The 22129-nt window shown below is 35.0% G+C and overlaps 1 protein-coding gene across 4 annotated transcripts; it reads right to left on the reverse strand.

Moving 5' to 3' along the window:
• Positions 1-1065: 1065 nt before the first annotated feature.
• On the reverse strand, positions 1066-17308 carry LOC142336837 (uncharacterized). Of its 4 annotated transcripts, none has more exons than XM_075385781.1 (6): positions 16844-17308; positions 8971-9374; positions 7847-8010; positions 7237-7398; positions 3811-4221; positions 1066-1238 (listed from the first exon to the last, which is right to left on the reverse strand). In XM_075385781.1, exons 2-6 carry the CDS (start codon positions 9284-9286, stop codon positions 1092-1094), a joined length of 1200 nt encoding a protein of 399 aa, XP_075241896.1. In that variant the 5' UTR covers positions 9287-9374; positions 16844-17308; the 3' UTR covers positions 1066-1091. The 4 variants fall into 4 exon arrangements, with proteins under 4 accessions (XP_075241896.1, XP_075241897.1, XP_075241895.1 ...); XM_075385782.1 differs by having other exon boundaries at positions 8971-9350; positions 16729-17308; XM_075385780.1 differs by having other exon boundaries at positions 16729-17308.
• Positions 17309-22129: the final 4821 nt, after the last annotated feature.

Below are 22129 nucleotides of genomic sequence, written 5' to 3' on the forward strand. Positions count from 1 at the left end.
TTGGTAAAATTCTGATGTTTGATTTTTAAATTATTTTTTTTGCTGAAAGAAAACTTTTTTCAGTAATATACATGGAATTACAGATAAAAGTAAAATATAAAAAAAGTTAAGAAAATGAAGCAAATAAAGAACTAAAGGTTTTTTGATTCTTTATTATTATCGACGTTATGAATCGAAGCTAGAAACTTCAATCTAAAATTTGCGGACGCCCTTCTGCTCAATGGTGCTAGTTACAAAGGTACTGCTAGCAAAAAAAAACAAATCAATTTAAGTTATGTGTTAGTGAAAATTCGTTTAGTTTTTTATTTTGAACGACTCGTATATTGTAAGAAGCTTACTAGAGAGGACACGTGCCTCGTAAAAAATCTTTAAGTCTATTGAAAGGTTATACAATTTGGTAGAAGAATCTGAAGGTTCTAGCAAGATCCTACAAGGTTCAACAAGTAAGTTCGACTACACAGTGTCGACTATTTTGTGCTTAACATCTAATTTTTTTTCATATAGCCAATGGAACGCATTATGGATGTCTTATAGAAAAGCACTGCTCAATTGAAAACTATAATTTTGCAAGCTACCGAAAAGAAATATATTGCAAGACAATGTATTGACTTGCAGGATTCTTACGGAATTTTTTTTAATCGACCAGGTAAATATTTCATAATTTTAGCGCACTCAGCGCATTTCTACAAAATATAGATCTGAAATGGCGCGGACGCTGATACCTCGACCGCATGGTATTGCTTCGTTGTGCTGGGTGGGGGGGGTTCTATCAATAAAAAAAAATCTAGGGAAGCATACCCCTTTTCAAACTTCTTCGTGAACAAAAAAATTACCGAATCCCCAAACCCCTCCCTCTCTCTCTCTCTCTCTCTCTCTCTCTCTCTCTCTCTCTCTCTCCAGTACGTTATGTGTGCCCCCCCCCCCCCCCCCCCAGTTACAAACACGTACCATTATCATGTAAAAGTATGGCTTGTGCCGCGGGGGTGCAAATAATATGCACCCACTAAGTGGGGGGGGGGGGGGGAATCTCTAATTTGTTTCTGAACGAAAAAAAAATATTCGAAATATGACCAAAAACTAAATTAAGCAAATTATACAGCTGTGGCTAAATTGGCATCGATTCGTTTCTTCAGTTCTTTCATTTTTTCATCAGCTATTGTCTCGTTTTTGTGTTCTCTGAAGTCAATGTAGAGAAGAGGTGCCAAAGGAAGCGACATTTCGCCCTCTGGCGGCCAAAACTGAAACATTTTGAGCATGTGGAAATTTCTAAATAATTGATCAGATATGATAATTTTTATTCAGACGGCCAGGGATGATTTATCAGATATAAAAGTGACAGAAAGTAATTTTCAATCGTATGATTGTAAAAGAGTGTTGGAATTTCGGTCACAACTGAACACTGAGATGTAAAATTGGGAATGAAAAAATTGGAAAAAACAAAAGGTCACTTCAAAGTTTTCCAGCATAGAACTGATACGTGCTTAATAATTAGTGCTAAGTTTCAGACGCAAAAAAAAGAGCTACAAAAATCATCAAATAAAAGAGCAGTCTATTATTATTATTATAAAAGAGCAGTCTAAAAAACTGAACAGTCTAAGAGGAGAGGAATGATAGAAAAGCACAGCTGAGATCATGCTACTGTCAATGCACTGCAAAATGAAAACCCAATGCTGCTCCGATGCAATTACGCAGAAATAAATATATATAAAGTTTCTAAATAGATTTCTTTCCGGATCTATTATCGTTTTCCTGTTAAAATTCAAATTTAATAGAGTAAAATTTGCCTTTTGGTCAAAAGAAAAAATATAAGTCAAACCCTGGAAGCCTAAGAACTTGAGTGTGAGTCATTTTTTAAATTTTCTTAGATTCTATTATTTTTCTCCGTAGATCAAAACAAACACGAATCACCAGTTTTACTTGTCATCGTAATTTGAATTGCAACGCATGGCATGCGAATTTTTTTGAAGCTCAACTGTACCACAAATAAGTATTTCTCATTTTGGATCCCCTTTTTTGTAATTTAAAACATTTTTTTTGTACTTTTTTGTTTTTTGTCCAATCTTCGATGTTTTTTCCAAATATCTTCACCCGATTTTCAACCGAATGCTTCTGCTTTTCATTCCACCTTTTCCGCTCAATCAAAATTGTTTGATCAACAGAAAACAAGTTGAAAAGGGAGTTTTTTTCAAAAAAAAATTGATATTCTTTTCGTCTTTATTTCAATTGTCTCGTTTTAAGTTATCTTTGTACAACTTTTAGCAAAAAAACTTAACTAAGTAGAAGAAATCTAAATTATCACAGAGAACTAAGTCGACTCAAATTAAAGTTGTTCTAATTTTTCGCTTTGTCAAAGATTTCAGAGAAAAACACCAAAAATCTGAACAAGCTGATCAATCATAAGAAACAAGATGTCGATAAAATCATGATTAGAAAGAGCAGTCAAAAGAATTCGCCCGTCTAGTAATTAGAGAGTTAGCCATATGCTAAATAATTGAAAATTGATTGGAAAGCGAGAAGCAGTTGTTCAGGTATCATTTGCTGCTTCAATCAGCGTTTATGCCACCTCTTCAAATTTTTATACTAATCAACAGACTCTTAAATAGGCATGTTCCTATTGAACGGATGTTTAGTTAATTTTATTCTGAACGGTTTTTCAGCAGATGGTTTTTAATTTGAAAAAGTAAACGACAATTTTTTCCTAACAACGCATTAACATTTAAAACACTTCGTAAAAAATAGTTCATAATTGCTGTCTGAGCTCAACATTTATTTTATTATTTTTTAATATTCTTTTTTTGGTGAAAATCTTTTCAATATAGGTTACTTTTACTGAATTTTTGTGGGATCTCATATTGATAACTAGGTTCAGCCGTTGCTAATACCGTGTGGTATAATTAACTCTACGCGACAGTGTCTTTTTCAAATAATGTTATTCAGACATTAAAATCAGCTCCGCAAAAAAACAAGAAAATCTGACTTTTTTTGTACTTAGAAACTTGGAAATCACATCTTTTTGAATTCAACGTCTTTTTTGGGAGTATGGTTAATCAATAAATAAAGGACGGCTTTACTTGTAACAACTCCTGAGAGAAAAACCATTATGAAGTCAAACGCTATTTCATTAGCCTACGCAATCACGTGAACACGTGAAGAATTTTATGCTATAAAATAAGTATATGGCAACTTTCTGTGCCACGCAGAATAATGAGAGCCCTCTGGCGGTTTATTTCAGTTTTCTTTCATTTTTTGCTTGTTGGGCTTGGGACGAGGCCTGGGACTTCGGGGCGTTCGATTCCTGCTCAACTAACCCAGATTCACACCTCGACTAAATGGCACCGCTCGATGAAAAAGATATCAAAGGACAGTGCCCCGTACTCTGTTCAGTTTATGAACGAAAAGACTATTGTTTGACTAAATGAATAACTGGTTTTTCTTTTGGTCTCATGCGTTTTTTCTATTCTGATTTCATTCGATGTTATAAAAATTCACAATGTATTTTCTAGTATGAACCAAGGACTCCCCTCCCCCCAGATGCGACCCCCAGATAAAGAGCTTGTGCCATTAAATGGCGCACGCTTTTGCCCCCCCCCCCCCCCTCCAGCTTAGTGCTCAAATAACGTACAGACCCCCTAATTACCGTAAACATAGCATAAGGGGGCTACCGTTTCGTCGGAAGGGTGATGGGCTATGGTCAGAAATGCCTAATTTTCACTATAACTATGTCTATATGACTATATGAAATATGCAGGACCCGACAAGTAAAATTTAATTCTAGATATCACCATTGTTTAAATATTTAATATGACTTACATTTTTTGGGTTCTGTTTATGAGGAGGTAAATCTTCAATAACCAATGGTATCATCGGAAGACCCAAATTATTAGCCAATGAAATTTCAGCACAGCACGATTTTGACTTCGAATATTTCTCGGTAACAACACAAACCACCAACTGCGTATTTCGAAGTGCTTCGTCTAAGGCCGAATTCAGCTTCTGTTTTGTTGAGAGTTGTTTGTCAATAAAAACTGAATATTTGAATGTGTGTTTCAAAGTTTTGTACAAGTTCAAGGCGAACGTTTTACTGTCGTGGTTATAAGATATGAACACATCATAATGTATTAATTGTTCACGTGACTTCATAAATTCCCAAAATCTTCGTTTCCGTTCCGATTGCTGTTCGAATAGTTGTTCGTGACTCGTGTAAAAGTCTTTGTTTGGGTTCTGAAATAAAAATTGTCTTTCTGTGAAAAATAGCCCAGCTTGTAAAATAAGGCTATGGCGAGGACCTCCCATGTTTACACCTCGACTTGTGAAAAGACCAAGAGAACCATGAAAAGACCCTCCTCAGTTTTTTTTTATCAACTTTAGCTCGACCGAAGTTCTTGCTGCTCGAACTTAGCTCGACCCTTGTTTTCGCTTCTGGACTTTTGCTTGACCTAATGTTAAGAGCTCTTGTAAGAATTTATAAAAATCTTCTTAAAAAATGGTTGTCGTGTGAAATTCTTCAAGATCATATAATTCAGCCAACAAAAGTTGTCAAGTAAAGCTCAGTCAAATCTAGTTTTGATTACAACTGAAACAAGCGAACTGAGATATTAGCTAACTCCATATACTGCTAAAGAATTAGAGCTTAGAGGACTCGAACCTACTATTTCCAGAACCGCGCGCAGTCATGCTACCGTTGCACCAAAGCTTTGCTAAAGTAGCAACTTTGTTAGCTTGATATACCACAAGCTGGGTTATTACACAACATATCGCAAACACTTTATCGACACGGAGTAAATTTACGTTCAGTTCTCGCAGATAAAAACCAGAATTTTGTTCATAAATCTAGAGTGGACATGAGATACAATGATCGTATAGAAAGGAGAAATTTTTTGAAGTTTTTGAAAGTAAATTTTGCAGTTTTTGGGGAAAAGATAAAGTCACACATAGTGTTGGTTGAATTAACAGTGAGTCAAGCAAAACCAGGGGTTTGGATTACATGTCGAATGCGGCTAAATGAAACACCAGTTAAACTGTAGTTGTGAAATATTAAATTTAATTAAAGCCAAGTGATGTTATGGCCACGTCAATACCGTAACAGTCGCAATGTTACCCCATGAGAAGCGGCAAGAGTTTGCGCAATTCGATGAGATTGCGCAATATTGATAATTTAAAATATTGATTGCGTAATAAAAAAATCGTTTAAGAAACATATAGCAATATTAAGATAGCCGGATAAAATAAGAAGGAGCGGCTGAAAATTTTTTCCACAGTAAATTTTATTTTTTGAGACCTTTTAGCCCTAATAAACAATTAAGATCTTTTCTGTTTCTGCCTCTCTACCCAGACCAGTGGGTGCGTATTATTTGCACACTCAGACGTACGTGCCATTTTGTTACATAATGATTCCCTATTTAATAGCACGTACTCTGAAACTGAGGGATGCATAGCCAAAGTGACAATTATCATCTTTGTTCACAAAAATTTTTCGCACTTTTTACGTCGCAAACGATAAAACGGATAAATTCCCGGTTAGCAACCTAAAAAAATACTCATAATTAGGTACATGGGACAAGTAAATCCTTTTTGTTTTAAGATACCGTTTTTTGAATTTGTTTCAATTTTTTGTTTTCATTTCACCGTTAATTTCTCACTATTTCTCCTATCTTGTCTAAACAGCTATGGATTTTTATTTTTTTACTTTACTGATTATAAAGTAAGAGATGGTACGCAGTGCAGTGAGGTACAAAAAACGCAACCTAACAAAAGTTGCGTAAAACTATTAACAATGTAATTCAAATGTATTTTGTTAAGATATTTCATTTTTGAAATATTGCAATTAAAACATTTTGATGAAAGCTAAGCTAGCATTGAAATAACATAGAAGTGATAGTAAATATTTCTGCGGAAAAAAGTATAGAAAAATTGAATGACTTCTTAAAAAACTCATTTTTAACGTTTTTTGTACCTCACTGCACTGCGTACCATCTCTTACTTTATCATCAGTAACGTAAAAAAAAAATAAAATCCATAACTGTTTAGACAAGATAGGAGAAATAGTGAGAAATTAAAGGTGAAATGAAAACAAAAATTGAAACAAATTCAAAAAACGGTATCTTTTTCATTTGGTTCTCCTAGGAAGGAGGAAAATTATTTCTGATTAACAAGCGCACCGAGTATTGAAATAACACAGTAACCATTGAATACGGTTAATTAAAAGTTTTTTTGTGTGCCAAAATAATTGCGTTTTTTTCAGGGTCTTTTCGAGCAAATATGACAAATCATATAAAAAGGTTTATTTTTTCGGATTTCAGTTGTTTTGGTAAACTGTGAAATTATGGAGCAGTTGTTTGATGTATAGCGTTTACTCCTATTTTTGTATAATGTTAATTTTGAGATATTTGTAAGAACTGACCAAAAATGCTTTCGTGGGAAAATGCAAAACTCCCGGGCAACTTGAGAGTTTTAACACCTCCTTTTGTTTCTATGCAACTTGTCTATGGCTCGGGAAAGGGTTTTCATTATAGCTTGAGGTATTGAAAAAATTAACTGCTGAAAAAAGTAAAAACACTTAAAATTGATTTCTTTGGGTTGTTATTCAGATAAATTTGCGGGAACGCAAAAGGGTCTTTCCACTATATTCATCCCTCGAAGCAAAAAAATGGTTCCATGTCCGTTGGTTTTTGAGACGTTTGTAAAAAAAAAACTTTTAAGCGATTGGGAGCAAAACTGCAAAAATCGTGAAACGTTTAGCTGGTGTTGACAGCTGAATTTATATTTTTTATCCATTGTCTTGTAACATGACTACACGTTTTTGTCCCTCCTCGTTCCGTCAGAAAAATTTGGAAGGAAGTTTTTTTTACGTTTGGGCCCCCCAGCTTAGTGTGTGCACAGACACACGCGCAATATTTTTACATAATGATTTACTTTGTAATGACACGTGTACTGTAACTGGAAGTTGCATAACGTACTGGGGGCACAATCGGAAAAGATCCGGAAAGAGTTTTGATGCCGGAAAAAACGTTATCACCTCGTCAATAATGGTTTTACTGCATTTCCTCTCGAGGGCCTTAAATGAAGTAGGCTAAAGTTTTATTGCTTTGGTCTATTTGAAAAGCAGCACAAAATTGTCACAAAATCCCACACTTCTCCCCCTTATTTATGAACAGATTGAATGAATTTAAAAAAAAGAAAAACTCAGAAAACTGCAAAAACGAACAAAAACTTAAGTAACAAATTTAGAAACTTTACTTGTGGGCTTAGCAGTAAGCTTTTCCCGTCACCCGATGGGCTTCCAAGACCCAGATCATTGCTGCCGTCTTTAGTTGAGCCCTCCTCAGTTTCATCTGTTGACACTCCCAAGGTCATCTGGACTCCTGACCTTCGCCTTTTATTCTTCTGTCTCCATGGGTTCTGAATTAAGGACCTGTTTCCTTTAACCCTGCGCAGAATTCTCGTTTTCATTGCTCGTTTTATCCAATTTTCGAATTATTTTTGTATAGATGTTATCGTGTATAAAATATTAAGAGATTGAACTAACGATTACTGTTTAATTACGCCACTATGAGGCCGGGAAACGAAAATTCTTACATCTGGCAAAAAAATTTAATTTTCTTGATAAAATTTTGGGGACCATAAAAAGTACTTTTTAAGTTTTCATGATAAATCTTGATAACGTCTTCGAAATATTTCGAACTTCTAGAAACAATTGCATATATGTGCATATGTTAACCTTTGTTTTTCTGTATTTATCAGGAAACTTATCTAGATCTCCGAAAATGTTTCAAAATTCGATTCAGTCGAAATTTAATGTAAAATCAACTAAAAACTGCAAAAATCTTCAGGGGAAAAGAAACCGTTCCTGCATCACTACTGAGAATTTGGACCCCTTCCTAGGGGAGTTAGGGTTCTGCTTTTCATCCTTATTGGGGGTGTGGGTGGCACTGCTTGAGGCATTTGGGAACACTCCTCGTTCGAATGATGATGAAGGTTTTTCCTCAGATGCTGTGAACGATCCCCCTCGATCTAAATAAGTGACTACTCAAATCAGATTCTTTTCAGCTCGTGAACAAAATTTGGATCTTTTCCGTTTAACAACCCCCCCCCCCCCCCGCGCTCAGCTTTGCGGGTGTATGTTATTGGGATGTTTGCACTCCCCAAACGCACGAAATTTATTACACGTCGAAAATCAAAAACTATATAGCTATCATAAATTGATTGATAAAATTAAATTCATTTTCTCACCTTCATCTAAACATTTATGCTGTGTTTCTTAATGTTCAAGGCTTTAGGATGGATAAAATTCGATTGAGCGGTTATGATATGCGTAATTCGAGACATAAAAGATGCCTTGCAGCATTTCATTAAATTCTTATTCGTTATATTCATATTCGTTCATCTAGTTATATCACTGAGCTATTGAAGAAACTCAATCAGTTCGCAATGTTTCCGCAGAATTTTTCTCCAACAGGTACCTTTGAAATTCCTGTGAAAAAAACCATCGTAACATTTGACTAAATTATAAACAAAAACTCAATTGTTCGTATCGAAATAACCGATGATTTCTTACGTTTCAAACCAAACATACCGAACATACCAAATATAACGTATCTAGATTTTAAAATCTTCTGTTCAAAATATCTGCATATCTCTATGCAAACAGTATTGAAGTTTTTTAGTACGCATTTTAAAGCTCAATAAATAAAAACCAAAAAAACGAATCAAATTGAAAAGGAAAACCTATTAATCTCAAAATTTATAACTATATATAAAAAGATTCAGCTGCTACTTTTTAAAATTTTAACTGTCGATTTTGAATTTTTTTCAGTATTGATTTAAAATGTTCCAAAAAAAATGCAAAAATTTTTTAAAAAATACGCTAAAAATTATTCTGGCTAAAAACATTGGCTAAAAAACATGGCCTAAAAAACAAAAATAAACTGAAAATAAAGAAATTTTTGAAGTCGATTTTGATAATAAGCATACCTGATACACTTTGGTGGAATTCGTTATGCTCCGCCAACACTTTTCTCATTTGTTCATTTTTAGGCTGAGTGACCTCTTTCTTCTCATTCGGCTTACTGTCCACATCTCCGTTTTCGGCATCTTGAAATTTCTGATAACGATTCGGCCGCCGGGGCGACGCTGGGGGTTTCGGACTTGGGCTTTCATTGAAGATGTCTAGAATTGAACTTCCACGTCGGTCGAAACGAGAGTAAGCCGAAATTTCGGGCTCAGACCTGCCCAGTCCGTACCGCATTTGGGCTAAATTGCCCCGAGAAGTTGAGTAATGCTGAGCCATTATAAAAATTGATTTGTGGTAAATGTCTTCTAAACTGGTAATTCTGACAATTTATTTTCTTTTTCTATAATAATTGACGCGGGTTGACCTCCAAAAACAGTATTTTATGAATTAAGAAACCAATTGGTGACCAGGCAGGGCATTTAAAATTATGTTTCACATTGGTACTAGGGGGTTATGTTTCTACGTATGTTCGGTGTAGTTTTCACCTGCTATAAAAAATTAAAGAATTTTTGATACGTTAAGTATAAAAGTGACCGTTTATATTGCCAATGAAACCAGACCTGAAAGATCTTCTTTTTAACGGAAAAAATATGGCGTGTATTTGCAAGATTTTGTAAGCCAACTTCGCGTGATAAATCTTTAAATTTTTATGGGATCACTTAATAATATTTGATCCCACAAAGACGTGATAGATTCTTGACAAACATGAAAGATCTCTTTTCTTGTTTTTCTTTAAAGTTTTGACATGTTTTCTTGCCCGAAATCTTATTAAATTTACGGCACAAAATAAGAGAATTACAACAAAAAAGTCGTTTCAGATCAGACAAATGTAGGCTGGAAATCAACTCTGATCAGACTCAAGCCCGCTCGAAGTAGCTTCATCAAAGAATAATAATAATAATAATATAATTTGGAACGAATTTCTTAATTTCGCTATAATTTATGCGTTTCATAAAAATTGATGTTTGCAGTAATACATTCAACTTAGAAACAAACAATTCGAAAAGTATTGCTAATGAAACTAAAACTATGATGAGATAATTTTTATTTTATACCATTAGTGCATTTTTCTGACTCAATGGATGAACTTAGACAGATTCCATAAGAAACGTCGGATCTGCAATTGCTCAAATTTTTCTATAAGAGAACGGCCTAATGATGATTAAAAAGCTATTAATGTCACCTTCGGATCAGTACCTCAAAGTGTGTTAGGAAAGCCACAAGCAAGTTTTCCACTTTGTACAGGAACGTCCTTTGAGAGTCAGCCTTTTATAAAAAGAGATTTTTCAATAAAAGTTGCTTAAGATTTAAAATCCTGACTATTTCAATTACCTTTTTCTTTTAATTTTCGCTCTTCAAAAGTTCTTTAAAAAACCCCTTCTTTCTTAGCATTATCTTTGTCAGTAGTTCTTTTAAGTTGCCCTCCCCTTTAACTCAGAGCCTCATTGAGGCTCATTCTCGACATGAGCCAAATTGACAGACTTTTATCTGAGGCTAGAATGACAGCAGAAGAATCAAAGCAAGATAATAGCGATTTTACTGAAGTAAGGAATAAAAGAAAACGTTTCAGAAAAGTGCCCACTCCAATCAACAACGTAAGGCCGATGATTGTTTCAATTGATCCAAGACCATCACAACTTCAGTTTGCAAAAGCAATCAGGTCGAAGTTTCCAGCCGTCAAGATTAAACAAATAAGAGAACTGAGGAACAATACCCACTTCTTTATTCTGCCAGAGGACCTTTCTTCAAGAGAATGCTTGATGTTGTCACTAAACCTAAATCAGGCATTTCCAAATGCCAAAGTGAATGCAAGGAATACACCTCCTAAGCCTAAAACAAAACCAAGTTTCGTCATTGTAAACGTTCACCACAGCATTACTGAAGATGAGGTAAAAGAAGAACTTTTAAACAACAACGCAAAAAACGCCACCAAACTTTCACGACTTAAAAGTCGAGCGACAGGCCAACCAACAAAATTATTACTCGTGATTACGGAATCAAACAATCAAGTCAACGCAGCTCAAAAACATGGCGTCAAGATAGGCTGGCAGCTATACCGATGTAAAGCAAGCCGAGAAACACCACATGTTATGCAACGTTTCAAATAAAATTTGGCCACTCAGCAAGGGATTGCACTAATGCAATTCGATGTCTTCGTTGCTCGCAAGATCATAGTGTTAAAGAATGCACTGTTGCCAAAGAAAATGCCAAATGCTCAAAGTGTGGTGGTGCTCATGCGACAGTTTATCGAGGCTGTCCAGCATATCAGCATAAGTTAGCAGAGGCCTCAAAGAAGATAAATGAACACAAATTCTCAACCGTAGCTAATAAAATGAACTCTCAAGCAAAGACTGACCTAACGCCATCAACTGAAAAAATTGCTGTTCTAATAGCTGAACTTTTGAGCAAAATACGAACAGTTCTTAACACTAAGTCCTACAATGACATAATAAATAATGTCTCTAACAGCCTCACGTATCTTCAATGAGAAAATTGATGGACAGAGAATATATGACAGCATAAAAAGCGCAAATACAGCTTCTGTTATTTCAATTCGAACAAACAGTTTACCAAACAGCCAAAACTTTTCGCAAAATGGATAAGCTCAAGATTTTGCAACGGAACTGTCGCGGACTAAACAACAAAATAAGTGATCTGATTTTTGTTTTCAATAGAAGAAGAAATAGATGTAATTTGTTTGAATGAAGTTAAGAACTGGAAAAAAACAACCCCCCTCAACAACTACATTGTTGCGACGGAAGGCTTCAACAGCGGTCATCATGGCTCTGCTATCTTACTGAAGAACAGCATTGTTATGAAGCGAAAATAACCAGTAGAAAAATAAACTGATAGCAACGGAAGAAAACTAGAAACACTCAAAATTTGCCTTAAGTTGCCCACTTTCGATGATTTTTGGATAATAACTGCTTACCATTCACCTGGAAAGCCGCTCTCGACCGATAAAATATTTTCAGAAAAACTGAAAAATGTCTTCGTATCTTGCAACCTCAATGCTCACCGCCATGAACTAAAATACTCCTAAGATTCTGAAAATGGAGAAAAGCTCCTAAATATTAATGACGAGGGTAATTTTAAACTGCTGAACAACGTTTATCACACATATCAGTCGTTTGACTGAAAATGCAAAAATATGTTAGATCTGCACTTTTGCGACAATTCATTTTTTGCGCATTTCAACGACTTTCAAGTATCAGAAGATTTAGGCAGCGGTCACAAAGTTACAATTACGACACTGAACCTGGGAAAAGGTGAGGTTTTTCAACTAAAATCAAAAAGCAACAACAGAAATTTTAGAGAACATGCAAGAAAATTACACAGATTATCAATTCTCTGGCCTGTGAAGTATCCAAAAAAGAATGAATTCAATCAGTTCAGCATCAGATTAGTTGAATTAATACACAAATCTTTGGAAGACTCCTGCGTTAACAAGAAAGAGTTCCACTACATTGTTGAGACACAAAAATTGATAAAACTGAGGAGAAAAGGGCAAAGAGAGCTCAAAATAGCAGTTGGTGATCAGTATGCATCTTTAAGAACGGAGATAAATTACCTACAAAAAAAATTAATTGATCAATGATGCAATCAGAAGACAGAAAAAGAACAAAGGTCTTGGAGAGTGCATGTGATAAGGGTAACAAAGGCTTTTGAAAAGCAAAAAAAGAACTAACTAATAAAAACGAGCCCAAACAAAAAACAGCAGAATACCCAAAATTATTCAACAAAGATTGCGTGGTGGTCACCGACAAGGTGAAAAGCAAAAAGTTCAAACAGCTGCTAAAGGACACAATGAAAAATCACGAAACAGATTCATCAACAATTTCTGAACTCTGCAACAATAATGAAAATGAAACAGAAGCAATAATAAATACAAATGAACATACTGAACAACTTGGCATTGTGGTTACAACAAAAGAAATTGATGAAATCTTAAAAGAGACGAGAAAAACGTGCCCTGGGCCGGACAAAATCTGCTACAAAATCCTTGAACAATTACCTAAGAATGTTAAAGCCCTTGCCTGTCTCCTCATATCTGGCTCCATAAAGAACTCGTATGTTCCGGTTAACTGGAAAGAATCCCAGATAAAAATGATACCAAAACACGACAAAGACCGATTGAAGGCTGAAAACCATCGACCCATTAGTTTTACAAAATGCATAGCCAAAATATGTGAAACTGTTGAGAAAAAGATTGTTATGGAATATTGTGAAAGCCAAAATATATTCGGCGAAACTCAGAGTGCTTACAGGAAACACCGCTGCGCCACAGAAAACCTCATGAAACTCACTCAGCACGTCAGTGAAGCCTTTCAGTGGTCCGAAATGGTTGGCTTCGTATGCTTGGATGTCGAAAAAACGTTCGATGCTGTATGGCGCCTAGGACTCGTGCACAAATTAAACTCGATAGGGCTAAAGAATTCAGTTATAAGGTGGATAAATTCATTCGTATTACAAACGAATGTGTTTGTGAAGATAAACTCCACTTTCAGTGATAGTTTCAGCCCGACAGCTGGAGTACCTCAAGGGAGCGTAATTGCTCCCATTCTCTTTCTCATTTACGTCAGTGGTTTGCCGCAAATAACAGCCCAGATCTCACAGTTCGCTGACAACTTTGCCCTCTACTATAGGTCACGATACCCCAAATTAATTGAAAAACATCTTCAATTGTCACTGAATAGTCTAATTAATTGGTGCGACTCATTGAAAATCAAAATTAACCCAAAAAACTCATTACCTGATCTTTAAAAACCCCTCAAAGAAAGAATCTTCTCTAGAGCGCAACATAAAAGGAATATCCATTCAAAAGACACTATCGATAAAATTCTTGGGTATCTATCTTACTCCACACCTCAAGTGGAATGAACATTGCAATGACTTAATACGAATAGCAAACAGCCGGCTATTTCTTCTCTGGAGGCTTAGTAACCTAAACGTTAACGAAGAAAGCCTAATTTTGGTTTACAAATATTGGATCAGACCACTATTTCTGTACTCAAATGCTTGCTGGCCGGATCAATCACATGCCCTTATCAATAAAATACAAAATGTTTAAAACCGGGCCCTACGAATTTGCCTTCGAAAACCAAGATGGTACCAGACTCAAAAACTCCACGAAGAGGCAAACATGAAGTCAGTCAGGGAAATGCAGATGAAACTGGCCAACGGATATATTCAAAGGGCAATCAAACAAAACATACTATCTGTATCAGAGCTGATATATAAGAAACGACAGTGCCCGCTCAACTCTTTCAAAAGCACTCTTGATCATCTAAATTGATAAATCTTCTAGCTGCATACACAATAGACTAGTGGCTAAGACGAGTGCTCAGAATATTGATCAATTAAACAAAATGAGGATCAATCCCAGTTTAATCCCGGAAAATTAATATCAAAGATCCTCATCTTTCAAACAACAGAATTGGGCTCAATGACAGAATAAAATCAAAAACTGAGAAAGGAAAACTATAAAAACAGGGAGAAAAAGTACAACAACAAACGAGAAAACAGATTGACAGATAGAGCAAATGAAAAACTGGCAGAAAGACCAAAAGTAGCTGTCGAATGGCACAGTTGCGAGGAGTACAAAAAAAGTTTATTAAAGTAAACACAATTACGGTTCGAGTCCAACTCCAGCAACTTTACATTTATTTTCTTGAGGCGTATCCTCCATCCAAGGAACTGCATCAAATTTCTAACGTCATGAAGAAGAAGAAAGTGGAGCGGTTGTCAACAAAGCGAGGATTGCTAACGAAAGAATGAAAATTCCTTTTCTCCGACCGGGGTTCGAGTCCACCTCAGTTGCCTCCAGCTTTCCTTATTATAGTTAATTTATTTTTTCCCCGCTATTTTAACAATATGAAAAAAAACAGAACGATCGGTCGTGTTAAATGTATTTGGCCAGCCACTTGCCTAGTCAATTTGGGGCCAAATACAACTCAGTCTTTGTCATTCTCTGTCCATCTCATTCAATTGTCTTCATCTGTTCGGCCAGCCGCTCGCCTAGTCAATTCGGGGCTGAACAGATGACAGCTGTCATCTGTTGTGCGGAGTTATTGACCAACCTTTACACCTTCCCTCGAAGCCTCTCATTTCTACTTTATCGATAACTATTTTACCATTTTTCTTAACACTCCACTGATTTAAAAAGAAAAAGTCTGTGAGATTAAACAAAAACCTTCACTCTTGTGCTGCGCGTGGGTTGGTTTCAGTGGTTTTATGTTTTAGGTTAGCGTAGAATTTTTATTTATCAATTCCTTAATACTGTCACTTTTATATTAATGCATTTTCAAATCAGAAACAATGCGTTAATTTATTCTTTTTCTCCATCTCCTCATCAATCATAACCGTTCCCTTTTTTTTCTCGTCAATCCTTTCTTTTTCGACATCGAAGCAGGACTGTTTGAAATCAGGGCCACCGATCTAAGCCCTAGCTATAAATGAACCGAGCGGACAGTACTATATTTGAAAAAAGCTGAATTTTTGTAACATCATACATGACACTTAGCGCGGACCGCTAATAAAACAGCAGAACTGGGAGCTGGGAATCGAAACCGTTCGAGTTAGTTTGTCGATCTAGGTTTTTTATTTGCAATGACTTAAAAGAACGAAGCTTTAAAACAAAAAACCTGCAGAAACATCAGTCAACTTAGTGCAGTGAACTATTACCTCGAAGAAACAGAACATCAACACGCGTGGGTTCGAGTCCCACCCACGCCCATCGAGCATTCAATGTTTTCCCATTCAGTTTTATTTTATTTTTATTTTTATTCAACATACTTACCTGAAGAAACTATCACACTCATTTTAAACAATTTCCACGAGGCTAGCCAAGAAAACAATCCAATAGCGTTTGTGTACGTCAAGTTCAGCCAGCAGAAGTCCTCCATGGTACTTGAAATGGCTGAGAGCATCTGAGGCAGAGAAAGTCTTCTACTACAGTTATATAGAACTTTAAGTGTTAACAAAAACTTCTCGAACTTCTCAACTTCAATTTTTTCAACTGAAACTGCTCTTACTGTGTATATAACTGTGTATATAGCTTCTTTCACCTCTGATTGTACATAAATTGAATTGTATATTTTTCTATAAGAGAACGGCATTACCAATCAGCTGGACTCTTTGGATCTGATCAGAGAAATCAGACTCTAGTTGAGTCTTAAATCAGAACGCTACCCTGTCGTTGCCTCTTGGTTAAGCCAACTTTGTCAATAAAAAATACAAAAGACTGAAAGAAAAAATTGCATTGAAAATGGTTGCTGGCTAGACCCAATTGAGCTCGAAATTTTCTCTGATGAGACCAATGTTTAATGTGCATTTGAGTTCGCCTCTGATCAAACCAACCCAGTCGGAAGTGTCCTCTGATCAGACAAAATCAGACCATTGTCCAGACTTTTGTGCGCTCGAAGCAATTCCCAGATCCTGTAATTTTGTTCTGGAAACACACCGTGTGTGTTCGACTTGAGTATGATCAGAGGTCTCATCCAACTGGCAACTCGGCCTGGGATGGCCTGTTTTGGTTCAGTGAAACCGAGAGTCAGATTTTCAATTTCATTTGAAGAAGTTATCTTTAAAAAATCTTTAAGTACTTCAATAACTAAAGAACATCAAGGCAGAATCTTGAATTTTTTTAACCTATCTTTGCTAGAAATTCTGCGCTTAAAGATGCCCTGTGATTTTTCAAATAAATACCCAAAACTTACGGTACGAAGAAATAAGGGGTCAAATTGCAATTTTGGAGATTAATTAACTAAAATTTAACTAAAATTGCGCCCTTTCTCGAAATTGGTTAGCGATAAATAAAAACAAAGAACAAACGACAGTATGAAATAAAAAATGGTTTTCGCAATAATGACGACAACGCCTGCTCTTAGATCAATACGCTCTCAGTTTATGTCATCGTTGATTAATATTTATAATCGAAGTAGTTAGTAAACCAAAATAAATTCGCAAGGGGTCAAAGCTATACAATTCAAACAATTTGGTTAAGTTTAATGAACGGGCTGTGCTGATGACGAATTTTGTTTATATTTGGATACTTTACTGTAAAAGCATTTGAAACAATGTAGCAAATACTTAACAAACAATAAACAATTATGGCAACGACCAACAAACCGCTCCAATTTTGACTTAAATTCAAGGAAAAAAAGTAATCGAACTTAAGCTCGTTTTATTTTCCCCCACTCTTTCCTTTATTTAACAGTTGGAAAATTAATTGAACTGAATTTGTGTGGAATGCATAAAATAAGCGTTATTATGGTATAAGAAAATTTAATATAAACGCTTTTCATAAGCAGCGGTAAAAGCTAAACTGCAGAAATTGAGAAATAGATTATATACATGTGCACAAATTTGTGTTTTGTGACATTTTTTTTAGTTTTATTTACAGAGGCAGGCTTTTGTTGAAAATGTGATGGTTTAAAATTTGCTGGCTTCAATTGCGACAGATCACAGCTTCATTTTTTGTTTAAAGGAACATAAGATTAATGACACATTTTTGCGAATAATTAACTGTTCGAATATTCATTTGTTAAAGCAACCAAAAGTTGATAGACTTTCTCCAAAAAACTTACCGGTCATTCCAAGAATTTTCAAACTAAATTTCTCAAGACAACAGTTTTTTTTATAAAATTTCCAATAATACGGCATTAAAAATCATTATACAGCAGAGAAAAGTAACTTTTCGGGTTTTGAAAAGCAGTCGTAAAGACAATCAAAGCGAATGACTGCTCATTTTTTGAGAGTAAAAAATTGGGGCAATTTTTTTTTCAAGACAGTCTAATACACTTAGATGCAAAATTATGCGAAACACTTTAGGATCAGATTTTTGCTGGGCTAATACCGTGGTACTGCATTTTCAACTCCAACCAAAAGTCCTCAATGTGTTGTGATAATAAAAAAAAGGAGGCTCACCAATTTGCAATGGAACATATATTTCAACTCCGCTCATCCACATTCTAAGCTTAATTCTCTAAGCTTCAAAACAAAAAAAACTTTGATAGATTTTTATTAAATGGCAAACTTATTTTCAATAGAACGAACAGTAGAACAAACAGAATTTAAATCAACTCTAAGTCAACTTTGTCGAGAAAAACAATATCAAGCAAACAGTTAATTTTCACCACATCAAAAAAGAATGCAGAAATAACCTCTATCCCGTTTTCAAAACACGTTGCAAACAGTAATGACTATCAAATAACAGTTTCCCTGTTATCAAGCTTTCGTGGCCTCTATTTGAATTCGACCAGAAATTGAATTCAGAATTTTGATTTGTAAGTGTGTCAAGAGGTCAAAAAATGACCACTACACAGAGTTTTAGAGATAAATTCGGTAACCGAAATCAAATCAGAAAAAAATTACAATTCGTCCAAGCTAGACAATTACGAGCTAACTGAAATGAGTCATGACTGAAGTAGGTTGTGTTTTCCTGTGGACTTTATCAAGCTGATCAAATGATTGATTTAATCAATTATTTATGATTAAAAAATATAAACCATATATAATATATCACAAAATGAGGCAGAAAAAAGACAAAAAACCCAATTTTCTGCCAAAAAGTGTTGGTGCCACAATCTATAACAAAGTCAAGCTAATAATTTTTTAAAGACTCTTTAAACTTTTTAAAGTTTTTTTGCAGAAAATAATTTAAGTTAAAACAAGACAACGGGGAAACGTTTAACCACAAGTACAACATTTTGAAAAAAAATAGCCGCCAAACGTGAAAAACTCTAAAAAGGTGTCTTGAAATCGTTAGCCAATTCCAAATAATCATGTTAGACAACCTAATGCATCAACTCAAAAGCCCAGTAAGCAAAAAAAGACTATAATAATTGTCTTTTTCTTGCTTATTGACAATTCTTTTGGTCATTTCAGTAAAAAATTGTTCAAAATCGCTGAAACAATAGAAAACTTTATCAGAAAGCTGATCAAATTTATTATTATTGAGACTAAAAGAAAGTCAATGAGGAACAACTTTTTTGACAAATCACCAAAAATGAAAAAGTTAAATTAAACCAAAAAACAGTCGCGAAATCAAGAAATCATAATTTTAAAATAAATCCACATACATTTCTTTAGGAAGCAATTTGCACCTCTTGTTAATGATGTTGCTGTACAAAAATGATCACTTGTGAAGGCCGAAAACTTCAAGAATCTGTTAAATTTGCTGGGAAAAAAACATACAACACTTTAAAAACTAAGAAGTCAATGAAGATTTATTTATGCAGTCTTGATTATTAATCGAACTTCTAAAATTTTAGCCTAGGTGGGAGAATTAGAAAAAATTCAACTTCAATCAAAAAAATAATTAGTGCAAAATTAATTGGCGTCAATTTTATTATTACAATTAGCTATTAGCTGGAAAAAAGGAATTGTAGAACCACCTAGCTTTAAGTTTTTACCACTCAAGGTTAGAGAGAGAGAGAGAGAGATAGAGAGAGAGAGAGAGAGAGAGAGAGAGAGACAGACAGACAGACAGACAGACTGACCGAAAGACAGAAAAAAAGACAACCAGACAGACATACAATGAGACAGACAAACACACACACACACGCCCACACACACACACACACACACACACACACACACACATACATACATACACAGACAAAGACACATGCAAACACACACACGCTCATACTCTTGAGAGAAAGAGAAGAGAAAGAAAGAGAGAGAGAGAGAGAGAGAGAGAGAGAGAGAGAGAAAGCGATAAAACTCACAACAAGAATTCAAGTCGATGTTTTCACCACAAAATGATGAATCAAAAGGCGGCGAACAGCGGTGAAAATATCCAAAAATTAAATATTGTTAGCGGTGACTTCAATGAATTCAGCAGTAATTGTTTGAGGCACTTTGTTTGTTGTCCTCTCCTCCATTGCATCAACCGCAATTCACACAAAGCCCAATTATATTCAACTGCAAAGCTAAGTAATCAGTCGAAGATCCTACCCTGTTCCACTGCAAATCAAAATCTGTTTCCATACGCAATTTTACTGTATATAATTTATGCTTTGTGTATTAAAATATTATAACCGCAATCGAGCTCTTTCTTCGCCACATCGAAGAACAGCACTTCACAACACAAATTCTTCAAAAAATTCAACGCTGTTGCTTAAATTCTTACAATTTGGTCAATTTTTTACGTTGAAATTTTAACCTATATTTTGGCGGCTTGGTACGAAAAACTTTTGAAGCAGAAGCTATTATATTTAAATATCGATGGCCTAACTTTTTTCATCAAATATGATAAATTTTTAGTTCAAGTGTTCTTCGTGTACTGCAATTTTCTGAGGTTTTATGTGCAGGATACGATGTTTGCAGAAAAAAACAGCACTGTCAGGTAATTTCTGATGCAATCTTTCACTCGGAGTGTTAACTCGTTATTAAAGATTTTTTCTTCTAGTGGAATGCTTACATTTTGATAGCAGAAAATGATTTTGCAACCAAGGAAAAATATACTCTTCAGAATGGTAGAATTACGTACAGATAATTTTTTATGTGGTAAGGCCAAAACAAAAATTTATAATCTATGCTGTATATTAAGGTAGGGCTAAAAACTTTTTGAAACTTAGAAAAGTATTTGAGGTATCATATGCACATTTTTTGGTCACATTCCGAGGTCAACTTTTATATCACTCTACTCTAAACAAATGGTTGTCAACTGAATTTGTCAAATTGCTCATATCATTCAAGATTATAAGTCTAAAAAATATTCCGCAACAAAATGTGATACGTGCTCATGTTTGCTATACTGTTAAGCTATTTTGCTATTTTTAATTGGGTTTCACAAAAAGGTGTGAACATCTTTCTATTTTGAGTTCAATTGATTATGAATTTGAAACTTGAAAGTAAACAAAACCGACAAAATGCAAGACATGAAAACTTAAGAGTGCTGCAGATGATAGAACGAAACTTTAATGCTCGAGAGACCTAAGTTACAAAAATTATATCTTCCGAACTTTTCAGCATTAAATCCTGGTTTTAAGCGCTGCGCAGATCATTAGTTTTGCCACAGTTAAGCATGCTGGCTAATTGGTGTAAAGATGATTATTTAGCCTACAAGCGATAAAACACGAGCAATTTACTTCACAAGGAACTCCGGTTCAAATTTCTCAACTCGATATTTCACTACACTCGCCTGATTGAAACCCAATCAGGTTAAAGCCCTCGAATCAGGTGATCACTGCTGATTATAGCCTCAATTGGTTGACCCATAAATAATTTTCATTTTCGATGGCTTTAACCTGATTGGGTTTCAATCAGGCGATTGTAGTGAAATATCGAGTTGAGAGATTTGAACCGGAGTTTTAGAAAACTAATAGACGGTAGAAGCCAACTATAGCCGGGGCCAATAGATATTTGTTTTTCAACATGAGTATTTTTTAAACAGAAAAATCGGAACAGTCAAAAGTTTTTTGTTAGGAAAAAATAACAAATTAGTTTAACTAAATTTTTATTGAATTTCATGTCCAGAAGAAAATTATTGGTTGCTTGGATGAACTCGAGATGAAATGTTTTGTTTCGGATAACTTTATCTTTTTGGCTATAATTGAATTTACTTGTTTCAACGAGAACATCTGTTAAGTTAAAAGATGTCATATATGTCTAGGATGATTTTGTACTAAAGTACTCCCTTTCTCATCAAGTTATAACTGTAGTCAGTTTCTGCACATTAGTAACTTGCTTTTCACCCTAGACATCAAGTAAAAATAAAAATAATCATTGTTCCGACGCCTCTTGAGGGGGGGGGGGGGGAGGAACTATATACTCAAATGGGTTTTTTTTGTTCAGTCAATTTTGACCGATCGATATATTGATCGTACAGAGTTGTGAGTGGTATCATTAAAAAGCCCCTCCAGCGTAGAATATGGAATGAAAAAGATTTTTTTGAATTTCGTATTTTGCAGGGAGTTATTGAGGTTTGAAGTTTGTGAATAATAGACGGATTTCCAATGTTTTTATTCACATTTTCCGGAATTTCGCCTGCAATTTCGTCAATTTTGCTTAAAAAATTGTAAAAATTGTTAACAATAGTACTGTTAATTATATTTTCAGAGACAGAAAAAGTATTATTGACAATTTTCATTTGATTTTTCTGGCTAAAAT

Source organism: Convolutriloba macropyga, chromosome 3 (genome assembly GCF_964194025.1).
Source record: "Convolutriloba macropyga chromosome 3, txConMacr16.3, whole genome shotgun sequence".
Classification (NCBI taxonomy): Eukaryota; Metazoa; Xenacoelomorpha; order Acoela; family Convolutidae; genus Convolutriloba; species Convolutriloba macropyga.

Coding starts and splice junctions, on each gene's coding strand:
- LOC142336837 (XM_075385781.1), bottom strand. CDS start 9,286: ATGGCTCAGCATTACTCAACTTCTCGGGGCAATTTAGCCCAAATGCGG. Junction 4,222..7,236: donor GCTTACTGCTAAGCCCACAA/GTAAAGTTTCTA, acceptor TTTTTATTTCAG/AACCCAAACAAAGACTTTTA. Junction 1,239..3,810: donor ATAAACAGAACCCAAAAAAT/GTAAGTCATATT, acceptor AAAATGTTTCAG/TTTTGGCCGCCAGAGGGCGA.